Below are 13,962 nucleotides of genomic sequence, written 5' to 3'. Positions count from 1 at the left end.
AAAAGCTTGTTCAGGAAAAAAGGGTCAGGCTCCACCAACTCTCTGGCACTGCTCATTTATTCATATAGCAATAAACACCTCTTAAAAGTTACCCCCCAAAAAGGAGGCTTTCCATTTGCAGTATCTTTTTTTTTTTTTTTCCTTATTATAAAGAATGAAGTCTCAAGTTTCAGAGGAAAAGAACCAAACTGTTACAGAATTTCACACAAGAAAATGACAACTTTTTGGGCACCACAGCTGCTCTACAAACTGGGCAGCACAAGAGGCAAGAAGTCCCTTTTTCTGAGCAGCTGCAAGAGGCTCCCAAAAACAGAGACACAGACTGAGAAGAAGATTTTGGGAGAGGTGATGGACCCTGGCTCAGCAGCAAGAACCCTGAAGTCCCAAAAACCTCAAGTTCATGTCCCACTGCAGATCCAGGAGCTGGACCCATCCCTGCCAGGAGATTTTGGCTCAATGGATTTAAGCTCTGCAGCTCTGGATGTTGAAGTGTCACTGGGCAGAGTGCCAGAGGCAGGAGACCTGCAGGGACCTTGTGGGGATTGCAGGGTCCAAGCTCTAATCCAGGGCTTGGTATTTTAATGAACTCCAAAAAGAAAAAAACAAAAATCACATAGACAAATGTGGGTTTTTATGCACTTTTCCATTATTGCAATATTTTCTGCCAGATTTCTACAGCATGAAGAAAATGCCAAGCACAAGGCCACAGCAGTGAGCATTTCCTTTTCCAGAACTTGATGCTGCCTCTGAACCAAGAAGTTGGAAGAAAACAATCTGCTTTTGATATCCACTTTGAAAGCATAACATGAAGTTTTTCTACATCCAAAAGCTCAGGCTGGCTTTTTACAGTTTCCAGCTGCTGAAATCAGAGCATTCCATACAAACATGAGGCTCTGGTGGTTTCTACTGGGCAGGACACAGAGTATGAGCCTCAAATCCCAGGGAAAGGGCTGGAGGGTTTTAAGCTGCCTGGTTCAGGATGACAAGTCAGGCAGTGCAGAGAAACATAAAACACACATGAAAAATAAACAACACACCCAAAGGGCACAGCATAAGCATGAAAGGGTTTATTTTGAAACACTGTCTGTTTAAAAAAAACAACAATACATCATTTGAGAGGTTATGTGCAGCCCCAGCCAAACTTGTGTCTGCTTAAAGAAACATGTCAAAGTGCAGCACTTTAATACAAAAAAAAAAAAAAAAAAAAAAAAAAAAAAAAAAAAAAAAGAGAGAGAGAGAGACAGGTCAGAAGGTTTTAAGGAGCACTTTGCAGCCTAAAGGGGGTTTTCAGAATGAGATGAGATAAACGCTGAAACTAAATTTTTATCTGCAAAGTGGCTGAAGTAAAGGTGGCTCATCTACATTAAGCCTGAAGTTTGGTTTAGAAATCCCCCAAATAGGACCAGCAAAGAAGACAACAGAGACCACAAAAACAAGCTCAGCAGGGTTTATCCCTGTGCAGTGCTTCAAATGGATCTGTTTCCACCGTTTATGACCCTTCTCAACACAATTCTCACTTTGACAGATGCAAGGCACAAATGCAAGTGCCTGGTGTACTTACAGAGAGCAAGGGTCCTCCTCGGTGAGATCAGACAGAAAAACATTGGCAAAGTGGATGAAGAGGGCACCTATTGCTTGCTTGGAGGTATCATAAAACCTGGAGGGAAAACCAAGATTTTCTGGAGGAGTTATGCAGAGGATTTTATTTCTAGGGAACACCAGCTGCTTTATGGAGGCTTCCTTGGGAAGCAGCAGCATATTCCATTTAACAATTAAATGTCATACAGGATACACAGGGGGCCTAGAAGATTGCTAATATAAGAGAAAAAATATTATAAACACAGTCTTTTCAAGTTTCAAATGAAAAAAAATCTCACCATATCCTCCAGGGACGCCTCTCTGCCTTCGGTTCCTTAAATCGTTTTACTGCAAAGAGAATTGGAGAGGTTACATTACCCAGATGAAGCACTCCATGTGTGCAGCCTGCACCCACCTTCACTGCAAAAGCAGCCAAAAAATCCTGAAGGACCCTCAGCACTTACAAGTTTAAAGCTGAGCAAAGCCAAAGGACCTCCCCAGGGTAGCAGTGGAATCCCTGTGCCTGGAAGTGCCCAAAAGACAAAGATGTTGTGCTCAGGGACATGGGTTAGGGGTGGGCTTGGCAGTGCTGGGTTAATGGTTGGAATAGATGATCCTGGATGGCTTTTCCAACCATAATGATTCCATAGTTCTGTTTTCTGGCCTGGGGGCAAACCAACCAGAGGCAATTGCTGCAGCCACGGGTCAGGATGGACAGCAGAGGTGTTTGGAGGGAGGTGTGTGCTTCTGGCATCCCTCAGCAACAGCATTCCTGTGCCATGGAAGTGACCTAGGGAATGCTAAGGGAAAGGCCATCACTGCCTACCAGCCCTAAAAACCCTTCCAGGCAACTTGAAATTACATCAGTGACAGTGAAGGAACTCGTCATTCCCTAAAAACACACAAGGTGAGGTAACTGCTCTGTTCTCTCCAGCTGAATTTGAGCACTCAGGCTGCCGTCAGGGGTCAGCCTGGGCTCCTTCCCCTGGGAAATGCCTTCCTGATCCAACATGGAAGGATGCAGGGACTTCCCTGACAGGAGCCTTGACATTTCAGAAGTGCAGCTTTGTTACTGCTTTTACTGGCAAGGTGACAGGGCAATAGATGAAAAGACAAGGGTGATAGGACAATGAGGAACTTGTTTCAACTAAAAGAGATATTTAGATTAGATATTGGGGAGAAATTCCTTACTGTGAGGATGGTGAGGCACTGGAACAAGTTGCCAGAGATGCTGTGGCTGCCCCACCTCTGGAAGTGTCCAAGGCCAAGATGGACAGGGCTTGGAGCAACCTGGCACAGGGGAATGTGTCCCTGCCCATGGCAGGGGGTGGAACAAGACAGTTTGGAACACCCCTTCCAACCCAAACCATTTTCCAATCCTGTGATCTCCCCTAATCCCAGGACTTCAGTCAGGCCCATGCAGGGTTTTGGTGTCAGTCTCAAATCCACAGAAAACCAGCACAGCACTGACCTGATCCATTATTGCCAGTAATGAGTAATCAGGCATCAGTTAAGTGACACCAGACGTTGCTGCAGCTGTTCATCCTACCCCTGTCCAGAAAACATCCCCTAGTTTCCCTCATCCATCTGAATCCCACCATGAGATATCCCTGCAGCAACAACTTCCATCACCACAGACAAGATCTATCACCGGTGATGTCCTTCAAAGGCCAATTTTCGTTTCACCTATCCACAAGCAGCAGAGCAATGGACCAACCAAGTGGCCAGAAGTGTTTAAACCACCCCTCAGCTCATGGGGGCGAAAGCACAATGCTGCAGAGAAGTTGTTGGAGGGGTCTTCAGGCCACCAGGCCAGCCAGCTGACCACCAGCCCAACCACAGGAGCACCAGGGGTGATTTTCATTATTTTCTTAATGAGAAGTGACATGTTATGCATCCACAGCCACTCAGGCTAGAAATACAGTAATTCAGTGTGATAAGATGACAAGCAAGAGGTAAGAAGTTAATGGTGTGGTGCCTTGTTGAACACAGCTTGTCGTGCCTCATTAGATTTAAGAGAGTTATCTGAGACTGTGTAATTATCAGAGACAGTAAAACTGTTGTATTAAAGATAAAAGCTAGTATTATAGAGAAATAATTAACTGCTTAATAGGGCATTTACTGTGCAGAGCTGCAGCAGGCTGTCTCCAAATTAAACCAGAAATCCAGCCAAGATTACCAGAGCTTAAACAGGGAGCAGAGTTGTTTGGTAGCTGTGACCCGGGGTTGGGGAGGATGTTAAATCCACAAAGCAGCAGCAGTACATCTTTGAAGACTCCAGGAGATGATGGAGCCCTCCACGAAGCAGCATTTCTGTGCTTAGTGAGCACAGCAGGGCTCTGGAGACTGAGCAGCAACTGCAAAACTTCTCTCTCCTTTTCCAAAAGCTACAGAGAGCCAAGCCATGGCATGCACAGGCACAGGCTCAGCAGGATCACGTTGGAGAAAGGCTAAAATCTCCTCTGTTGTTCTCAAAATGTGTTTCCCTTCCCTGCAGTTCACTCAGTTTTCCACCAGCTGTAGGTGGGTTTGCTACCCTGGCTCAGACAGATTAGTCCAATCCTTAATATTTACTTCAAGGAAAGTTATGCATGCACCAAGACAAAAAAAAAAAAAAAGTGGTATTTGAGTTCTAGCACCTACAACCAAATTAAACTCCATAAAAATACCTGAAATAAAATAAAAATGTAGTTTACTGCACATGGAGTTGCACAAGATGGAAGAGAACCCCCATTCAACTAGATTGAAAATGAGACTGGAATGTACCTGGTCTATACCAGAAGGCATCAGGAATTTGTCTTCCCAACAGAGTTCTCAACCACAGTATTGAATACTTTAATGCTGCTTCCTTTCTCAGCTTTGTACAGGTGCACAGCAAGCTGCCCTGTGCAAGGAAGCAATGTTACTACACATCTTGGAAAGAAATTCTCCCCCATGAGGGTGGGGAGGCCCTGGCACAGGTGGCCCAGACAAGCTGAGGATGCCCCTGGATCCCTGGAAGTGTTCACGACCAGGCTGGAAGGGGCTTGGAACAACCTTGGGTCTACTGGAAGGTGTGTCTGCCCATGGCAGGAGGTGGAACTGGATGATCTCTGAGCTCCCAGACATTCAGTGATTCTGAAATCTCATAAGAGCCAGGAGAGGGGCACCCAGGTCTATCCCATCAAACATGAGCAGAGCACCACTGGGATGGTGCCTCTGCCGCCTTCAGGGTCTGCCCTCACAAGTCCCCACCCCACCCCTACTTGGCTCCAGCTGCTGCAGACAAAAAGCTGTGAAGCTGAACCAAAAAGGGAAGGAAGATGTGTGACAATTTGGGAGATCCCCTGCCCAGGGCTGAGAAAGTGTAGGGCAGGAAACAAAGTACTTCCCAGCCCTTCCTCTTCAGTCAAGGACAATAAAGATCACACATGCTTGAAATACCCTCAGAACCACCAGGCTGGGTGGAAGCTGACATCTGAACGAGAACCTGTGAAAGGCTAAAAGAAAAAAAAAATAGATTTGCTGTAGCCTTTCAATATGGATCTGGAAATAGTCAGAAAGCTAGAAGATAAAAGCACAATGACAGCTGTCCTCACTCTTTTTCCAGGGTAATACAGAGGTTAATACTCATTATGGTGTTCTCTTGATGCAGTAAAAAGGGGACAGACAGCTTTGCCTGCCCTAGACAAAGACAAATGCTGTGAAGTTACCAGAGCTTGCCACAGTCCATGTCTCACAGCCTACTTCTGCTTTCAGACAATTCTCTGATTGTAATAATTATTTAAGACAAGGACAGTAGCAACAGCAGCCATATTTCCTTGTGCTGCTCCCCACCCATGCTGGAGCATCCTCCCTGCATCCCCCATTGACCCCACACTGCATTCAGGCAGATCCTGCAGATTTGTGCATCAGCACAGGTAAAACTCCCTAATTTAAGCAGAATTAGCTGCAGCATCAACCAGCTGCTGATCAGCAAAACATACTACCAAGTCAGGTTTCTACAAAATTATAGGGGGAAACTTATTTCCGGAGGATATGGTTAGACATCCATGGCTGAGAGCCAGACCACCTCCCTGACAAATCCCACTGCAATCAACCACAGGGTTCTGAAGTTGAGGTTTGGGAGGGAGGTGTTGACTCAACAGGCAGTACTTTTGGGATCTGATTTACAGGGATCCAAGCCTGACCCCACTGAGCTCAGCAGCAGGCCTGGGGGATGGATACTGAGAACGAACCTGACATGAGAAGCCCCTTTAGATGCATTAACACACTAAATTGTGAAAGGTGCACCAAAAATAAAGTCTGAAATGTCCCTAACTGGTGATACTGCTACCTGCTTTTAAGAAGGGATTAAACTGACTGCCGCAAACCCCATTTCCAGGGCCACATCCCACTAGCAAGAGGGTCAGGACTTCGTTTCTGGCCTGTGTCAAAGGGGACTCAGAGCTACTGTACCAGGGAGGAAACAGAAGCTCTTCCCCTGCCCAACCTCTGTGTTATTTTCAGCAGTACAGTCTCCAATAACACATTTCAACCTCTTTTGCAGGACACACCCTTTCCCAGGCTCTTTCCAAGCCCCAGGCAGGAAAAGGAGCCAACATGCAGGATACAGAGCCAAAACCCTGGGGTCTGCACTATTCTTAGCCTGAGCCTGCAGCCACTCAGACAGCTCGACCCCCGACACAATGGGAGGAAGCAGCAGCCACTGTTTGCAGAGAGCAGCCAACGTGCTGCTGGCCAGAAAAGTGTGAAACTTGTATCCCCCATCACTTCAGGGAGCAGCAAAAGTCCTGGTTTTCCTCCTCAAAACAGCTGTCAGTGGTTTGATGACAGGAACTGCTGCTGACTTCCATCCTTGGGTCTGTACTTAGGTGAATTTTGTCATTCCCTCCCAAAGAGCCCTGTACCAGTGCTACAAGAATGAAAGCAACTCCAGCAAAACTGGCAGAGGAAGGGACAGAAATTGAGATTTTGCTCAGGAATCACAGAATGGTTTGATTGGAAGGGTCTTTAAAGATATCTCGTTCCAACTCCGTGCCACGGGCAGGGACACCTCCCACCTTTTGAACAACCTCCTGAGGTAGTTCAGGAGCCTCAGCTGGACCATCCATCCTTCTAGAGTCTCCAACTGCCCCAAGGAAGGCCACAGAGCACCCTGACATGGTTCTCAGTTTTGAGCTCCACCCTTTGGGTCTTGTTTTTACACAGATTTTTAAAGCTGTTATTTTAGCAAAGTGCGAGGTGGTCACTAACCAAAGCTGTGAGGTAACAAGCATCAGTCATGCTTTGCACATTGAGAACAGAACATACTATTTGCTGACACAGCAGGTTCCACAGGACACCTGGACTGAGGCTGGGCTCCAACTCAAGTGCAGAGCATCCTGGAGGAGGCAGTTGTGACTCCCTCCATATAAAGCATCACTACATTGCAAGCCAGTCCCTTGGAAAATGGGGTTTAGACAAGGAAAGATAAAACTAGGACTATAAAATCCAAGATCATTAAGAGAACACCACCTGAAGAACAACGTGATGCACAAGCAGTTATCATAGAATCACAGATGGTTTGGGTTGGAAGGGACCTTAACGATCTTCCTCTTTCCACTCCATTTTAGCATTAAAGACAGCATTTCATCCAAACCCAACTTTTACCATTAAAGTCTCTTTTCCATACAGTTTTCTTACAAATGCAGTTAAAAAACAAAACAAAAATCCAGCTGGAAACTTTAAAGACTCCTTAAAGCTTTGCACGCTCCACCTCATAATCATAAAAGACTCATTTCCCTGCACAGTTTCTTGTCGCGTTTAGTCACCCATAACATCAACGGCTCACACGTTGCAGAACCGACTCAGCCAGGTGCAAGGTGCTCAGCTGCCCGTGGATCACAGGTAACTTCTGATGAATCTCTGCTCTGCCAGCTCATTTCTCACCCTGCCCAACCTCTTTGTTCTCCCAGAAACCAGGAGCCTCTCAGTGAGCTGAGGGGTGACGGCCAAGGAGAGGTCAGAGCAATCAACAGCAGCAATCCCAAAGCTTTGTGGAAAGCTGTGTGCAGCTTAATGAAGCACACCGAGTGCTGCACAGACCTTCCAGCCCACAAAGTGCAACACGTGTTCCAGAGCTCATCCAGTTTTCAGATGTACTGAAGCAGAAGAGAAACATGCTGAGAGTCCTGCCACGTGCAGCTCGTTGCTTAACCCACAAACCTACATGTAAATCAGCAAGGACCCAAGCTGCACACTGCCAGACACAGTTAACCTCTGAGGCTTTGTTTTTCTCTAGAAGGAAAAGCATTTACAGAGGTGAAGTTGGAATTTAAATGTTCTTGTGTGTGAACAATTAAAATCCCACGCTGTTATGCACTTGAGTGATGGCAAAGTCAGCAGAGCCTGTCTTGGGCATGGTAGGCCTGCAGCGTTTTTGTGTCTTGGGCAGATGTATTTCGGGACAGAATGGAAGTCTGCACAGATCAAGTGCTCTAGCATCTATTTCTTCTTTTTCTTGACATGGACTCCCACTTCCACCCACCCACATGAGGTATTTTCAGTGTAAGGTCAAAACACAAACCAGAAAGCACCTGGGATACTTTTGAAGCACAGAAACAGCACTTCAAACTACATGCAGCAACCACCCTGAACTCTGCACTGCAGAATCACAGGATGGTTTGGGTTGGAAGGGTCCTTTGATGGTCATCTCATTCCAACCCCCTGCCACCTGGTGTAGCGGACACCTTCCACTACACCAGGTTGGTCAGAGACCCATCCAACCTGACCTTGAATGTTTCTAAGGATAGGGCATCCATCATCTTGCTCAGCAACCTGTTTCAGTGTTTCAGCACCCTCACTGTAAAAAAATTATTCTTGTATTTAGTCTAAATCTATCCTCTTTCAGTTTAAAACCAATGCCCCTTTTCCTATCACTACAGGGCCCAGTAAAAAGTCACAAAAGCTGGGTTAAGTTTGATTTATCTGGTAGAGATGAGTGCAACAGCTTCCATAAATCCCTCCCAAAGTTCAGACACTTCTCAACACGAGGATGCTCTCTCCCATTTCACCATCTAGGAGAAAATCAACACTGAAAACACAGCTGGAAAATCAGCAGGGATCAAGAAAACACAAAACACAGATCAAGAGGATACTTCCGATGTTCTTTAACAACTGTTTTCTACCACACAGACACTTTTTCTTCCACAGGAAGTTTGGTGAATTCCTATTCTGTGGCTCTGCCTGAGGACAAGTTAGTTGGACCAGTGTCTAAAACACCATCCCAGGTGCTGACAGAGCATCTCCAGCACCAAGTCCTGCCTGGGGATCAGATCCAAGGTCCCTACTGCAAACAACTCTGCCTTCTTAAGACTAAGCTCAAGGCAAGATGTGCTGAAAGAGTGTGTCCAGCAGTGACACACAAGAGGAGAGAAGAACACTGCTGTCACATGAGGCAAAATCAAGACATTTTCAACAGTAAAGCTGAAAACCAGATTTCCCACTGAGTTGTGAGAGCTCAGTCCAGTCCAGCTCTCCTTGCCTGGCAGTATGAGTGTTTTCCAAGAGCAAAATCTATTTTCATACCAACATCACAAGTGCTACTACACCTCATTCAGCAGCTGAGAGGGCTGCCAAGACAGTTTCAGAAAAAGAAGCTGGAAGAGAAACAACTGTTCTTGTGTGTCCTCAAGGCTGTTTGTGGTAGAGTAGAAAACGAATATACCAGCTCCAGGGAAAACTTTTTCCATTCACAATGGAGACAAAAATTCTTCAACTCCCCAATCTGTTTTTCCTGCACTCTGGTTAATTGACAAAGGCGGCTATGGATGTAATTTGTACAAAAGATCTTCCCTCATTTCAGAGTTTTGCTCTCCCTTGGACAATTTTTGCTAGTCTAGAACTCCTTCCTCAAAAAGAAAAAAAGGTTTCAATGAATAGCAGCGACTGCAGGGACTCAGCCCTCAAAGGCACACCCAGCCCTTGCAGCTGAGATAACTGCAACGAGCTTTCTTCACTCAGCTGAGTGATGCTCAAGGAAAAGCCTTACAAACTGCTTCAGATCGGATTGCACAATTATCCCCACTCCCCAGGGCCATGACCTGCCCAAGGGAATGTTCTTGCACAGGAATCCAGATTGCCACAGGCACACAGCTGCTGCTGGGCTCCACTGTCTCTGCTTTCAAGTGTTTGTGTCTCAGTTCTAGGACTGTCCTTACAGCCAAAGTGCCTCCAAAGCCACCCCAGGCAGGTGGAAAGGGTAACACCTCTTTGCCATTTGGCTCCCAAATGGGGCAAAGCCGCAACCAGAGCAAGCCCTGGTCATACTGGGATTAGGCTTGACTACAACCCTGAAGACCTTGCTGGAAAAGCAAGGGAGTGTTTGTAGGCTGAAATGAACTGACATCACTGTTGCTCACGGGAGTTAACAGAATAATAAAACCCCACTAAACAGCTGTCCTGACTCCCTGCTGAGGCTGGGCATCATTTACGTCTAGGTCCAGTTTTCATCACACAAAGAACCCATTTCACAAAATCCAATGCAATGGGGAGCAACCACCCCACTCATCCCACTCAGTCATTCAGGACTAATTTCCTCCTCCATTAGATTTTCCTACCAGGGTGGCAGGAGAGATTCTTTCCACAGCCCCAAGAAACACAAACACAAATTGCTCTGATAAAAACAATTCTTTTATTAAGGATTTAATAAATTAATTTAATCCAAATTATCCTCCCTGCAATGTCCATGTGTGGCTTGGGACACACATTCTGGAGGGATATTCTGAGCACATCCCATGCACACACATCTGCAAAACTTTGCAGAATGCCACATTATTGTTAATCTGAGTTCCTCTACTTGTTTTCAATACCTATGAACAGGATCTGCACAATTTGGAAATCTTATCTATCCAAATCCAGGTGTTCTTATAGCTGAGCTGGTACTTTAAAGTAGAAGGAATAGAAAAGGCATTGGTTTGGGTATGGACAGGAATTCTGTAACAGTTTTGGGTTGGAAGGGAACTTGAAGAATAACCAGTTTTAAACCTCTGCCATGGGCAGGGACACCTTCCACTAGACCAGGTTTCTCCAAGCCCCACCCAACCTGGCCTTGGGCACTTCCAGGGATCCAGGGACATCCACAGCTTCTCTGAGCAACCTGTACCAGGGCATCACCACCCTCATGGACCTTGTTTCCACGTATTAACCTGTGGCCTGCAACATCCCAGCAAAGCAGAAATCACAGTAATAAAACCAACAGACACACATACACCAAGAATGTCGGTACTGGAGGAAAGAAGTATCAAAGGGCTGACTCCAACAACAGCAACATCCTAAATTCTACATGATGTAGCCACCCAGTAGTCATTTCAGCCTGGCTGGATGCAAGGAAGATACAACCAAAGTTCCCAGGAAGTTTGTCTCAGCTCCAGAGGCTTTCATTCCTCCCAGACACTGGAGCCTTCTCCTTCCCAGAAGGCTGCCAGCTGAATGTGCCACAGAAACAACCCAAAAGCTGCAAGTTGCTGCCCAACATGAAACTCTTGGTGAGTTATAACCACCGTGAGTTAGGAGCCAGCACACGAACAGCCCCTCCAGCAGATCCAAGGAAGCCTCCAGGTGGATGTGTGTGCCTGGGGCACAGATAAGGACCAGCTGGGGTGGATTAGGGACCACTAGCCCAGCTGCAGCCAGAGGAGGTGCTGTGGTTGCCATCCCGGGGCTGTAAACACATCTGCCCTCGGGGTCCCAGCCAGCAGTTCCTCCACAGCTGAGTCACAACAAAACCACACAGGATCAGCTTTCGGTTTCTCTTCATTAACCAAGAGGTTGTTAATGTTCACAGGAATATCAGCCCTTGCACCAGCAGTTAGTCCTGGGTTGATTTTCTATCAGGGATTATGTAGCCTCACCCACAGAGGTATTCCAACATGATTTACTGAAGTCCTTGATTTTATGGGACACCCCATGGAGTTTATGGGACAATTAACCCACACGCACACATCACTGGGGGAACAGGAACAGAAAAAGAAATTACCACTATTTTTACTGTATTTGGTGAAACACAAGCAGTGGCATGTTGCAATTGGGCTGCTCCAGCTGGAAGGAGGTATCAGTTATCGCTGGAGGAACTTGTTGCAGTTTTCCCTGGCAGCCCGGCGTTAACCGCAGCGCTGGAACCTTTGAAAGTGGTTTCCAAAAGGCAGAGGGGGGGGGGGCAAGAGAACCTCAAAATCTGCAGCTACTTAGCCAGAAAACTTGGAAGTTTCGGTTCGCTGTCACCACAGGCTTTTAAACAAGGAAAACAGATCGAGTTCTGGCATGTAGATTCAACTTGTGCTAAACCACTTAACCCTGAAGAGCAGCAACACACACACTGCTCTGAGCAAAACACAGCTGCAGCACGAAACAACAGTAAATTTTCACGACTCTTTCGGCCTTAGAGCTCCCCACCTTTTCACAGGATCGCAGAACCACTGAGACTGGGAAAGACCTCTAGTATCATCAAGCCCAACCTTGAACCCGGCACTGCCAAGTCCTCCACTGAACCACGTCTCGAAGTGCCACATCCACACGTCTTTTAAATCCCACCCGGGACGGCGACTCCACCACTGCCCTGGGCAGCCTGTTCCAGTGCCTTCCCCTTCCGGGGAAGAAGCTTTTCCAAACATCCACTCTGAATTTTCTACAGTGTAACTTGAGGTCGTTCTCTCTGGACCTGGAAATCGCACCCCGGGGTGATTTTTCTCACTCTTCAACTGGTTTCTCCCACCACCACCACCCCTTGCCAGTAACCAGCAAAACACGTTCTCTCTGTAACCTCACTCCCCGGCCGCTCAAGCCCTAAAACTTCGCGCAGCCGAAGCGAAAATCAAACAAAACAATCTCACAGCGCAATTAAATCCCCCTCACCACGCAGCGCCGTGTCGGACACCCGCCCCGTTTCTGTCAGCTCCTCCCCGGCAACTCGCGGGGTTACACCAATAGTTTTCGGGGTTTTTTTTACCCTTCATTAAAATTTTCTAAGTGACTGAGCAATGGCTCACACACACACACAAGCGCAGCCGATTTTAACAGATTACAGCCGCGCGGAGCTTCATTACCATCCGATTAGGGCTTGGGGACGGGAGTTTTTTAAGAAGGAGCATCTGGCGCTGCAACCGCCGGGCTCGGGAGCATTGCCGGCGCGTCCCTTCCTCCCAAATCCAACCGGGACATAGCGCGAAACTCGGCGCGTTTTTCTAAGTGAATGGGCAGCACCGAGATACCGCCGGTCCCCCCCGGTCCCCCCGCGGGCAGGGGGTGCCCCGAGCTCCCCGGTACTCACGCATGAGGGTGCTGAAGGCGCAGAGAGCCAGCAGCGCCTGCAGCAGCACCCCGAAGCGCCCCAGCAGCGCTCCGCTGCCGCAGCCGTGCGCCGGGCGGGGGGCGGCCATGGAGCTGCGGGATGCCGTGGGATCGGGACGGTGCGGAGCGGGATAAGGACACAAGGGAATGGGAATGGAAATACGGATGGGACAGCCCCGGCCCCGCCGCGCACAAAGGCGGCCCCGAGCCGCCCCCGCCCCCCGGCCCGCCCCGCCGGCAGCAGCACCCGGGGCGGGGCGGGAGGGAGGGACGGACGGGGATAGGGACAGGGGACAAGGATGGGGACAGAGACGGGGATGTGGAAGCTGGAGATGAGGATATAAAGGGGACAGAGAAACAGAGGGATGGGGATGAGAATGGAAATGGAGTTGAGGTGGGGACAGGAATGAGGATCAGGACAGGGATAGGGAAGGGGACAAGGATGGAGGCAGAGATTGGGATGTGGAAGAAGTTGGAGATGAGGATACAAAGGGGACAGAGAGAGAGTGATGGGGATGGAGATGGAAATGGGGATGAGAATGGAAATGGAGTTGAGTTGGGGACAGGGATGAGGATCAGGACAGGGATGGGAAAGGGGACAAGGACAGGGACAGCAGCAGAGATTGGGATGTGGAAGAAGTTGGAGATGAGGATAGGAAAGGGACAGAGAGAGATGGAGGCAGACAGGCGTGGGAATGGAGATAAGACGGGAATGGGGACAAGAATGGAAATGGAGTTGAATTGGGGATGAGAATGGGAACAAGGACAAAGATGGGGGCAAAGAGATGAGGATGTGGAAAGGGTTGGAGATGGGGATGCAGTGGACATAAACATTGAGACAGCCATGGGAATGGGTATGGAGATGGGGACAGGGATGGAAATGGGAATGGAGATGGAGTTGGAGATGAGGATGAGTGTGGTGATAGGGAAGGGGACAAGAATGGAGATGTGGAAGTGGTTGGAGATGGGGATGCAACGGGAACACACAGAGAGAGCATGGGGATGAGGATGGAAATTAAGATGGAGATGTGGATGTGGAAGGGGTGGGAGGTGGGGATGCCATGGGGGCAAAGATGG

The 13,962-nt window shown here is 48.0% G+C and overlaps 1 protein-coding gene across 1 annotated transcript in view; it reads right to left on the bottom strand.

Moving 5' to 3' along the window:
• Positions 1-13,067, bottom strand: part of LOC136289178 (store-operated calcium entry regulator STIMATE-like) — a 29,938-nt gene extending 16,871 nt beyond the window's left edge. Inside the window, exons 1-3 of the mRNA XM_066182676.1 lie at positions 12,866-13,067; positions 1,878-1,926; positions 1,562-1,657 (exon numbers count right to left, since the gene is read on the bottom strand). Coding sequence (XP_066038773.1) covers positions 1,562-1,657; positions 1,878-1,926; positions 12,866-12,974 — 254 coding nt within the window. The 5' untranslated portion in view covers positions 12,975-13,067. The remainder of the gene's footprint in view (positions 1-1,561; positions 1,658-1,877; positions 1,927-12,865) is intronic.
• Positions 13,068-13,962: the final 895 nt, after the last annotated feature.

This window comes from Chamaea fasciata, unplaced genomic scaffold (assembly GCF_029207755.1).
Source record: "Chamaea fasciata isolate MVZ Bird 193981 ecotype frontalis unplaced genomic scaffold, bChaFas1.0.hap1 SCAF_5, whole genome shotgun sequence".
Lineage (NCBI taxonomy): Eukaryota > Metazoa > Chordata > Aves > Passeriformes > Sylviidae > Chamaea > Chamaea fasciata.
This window is presented reverse-complemented; position numbering and strand designations above follow the sequence as displayed.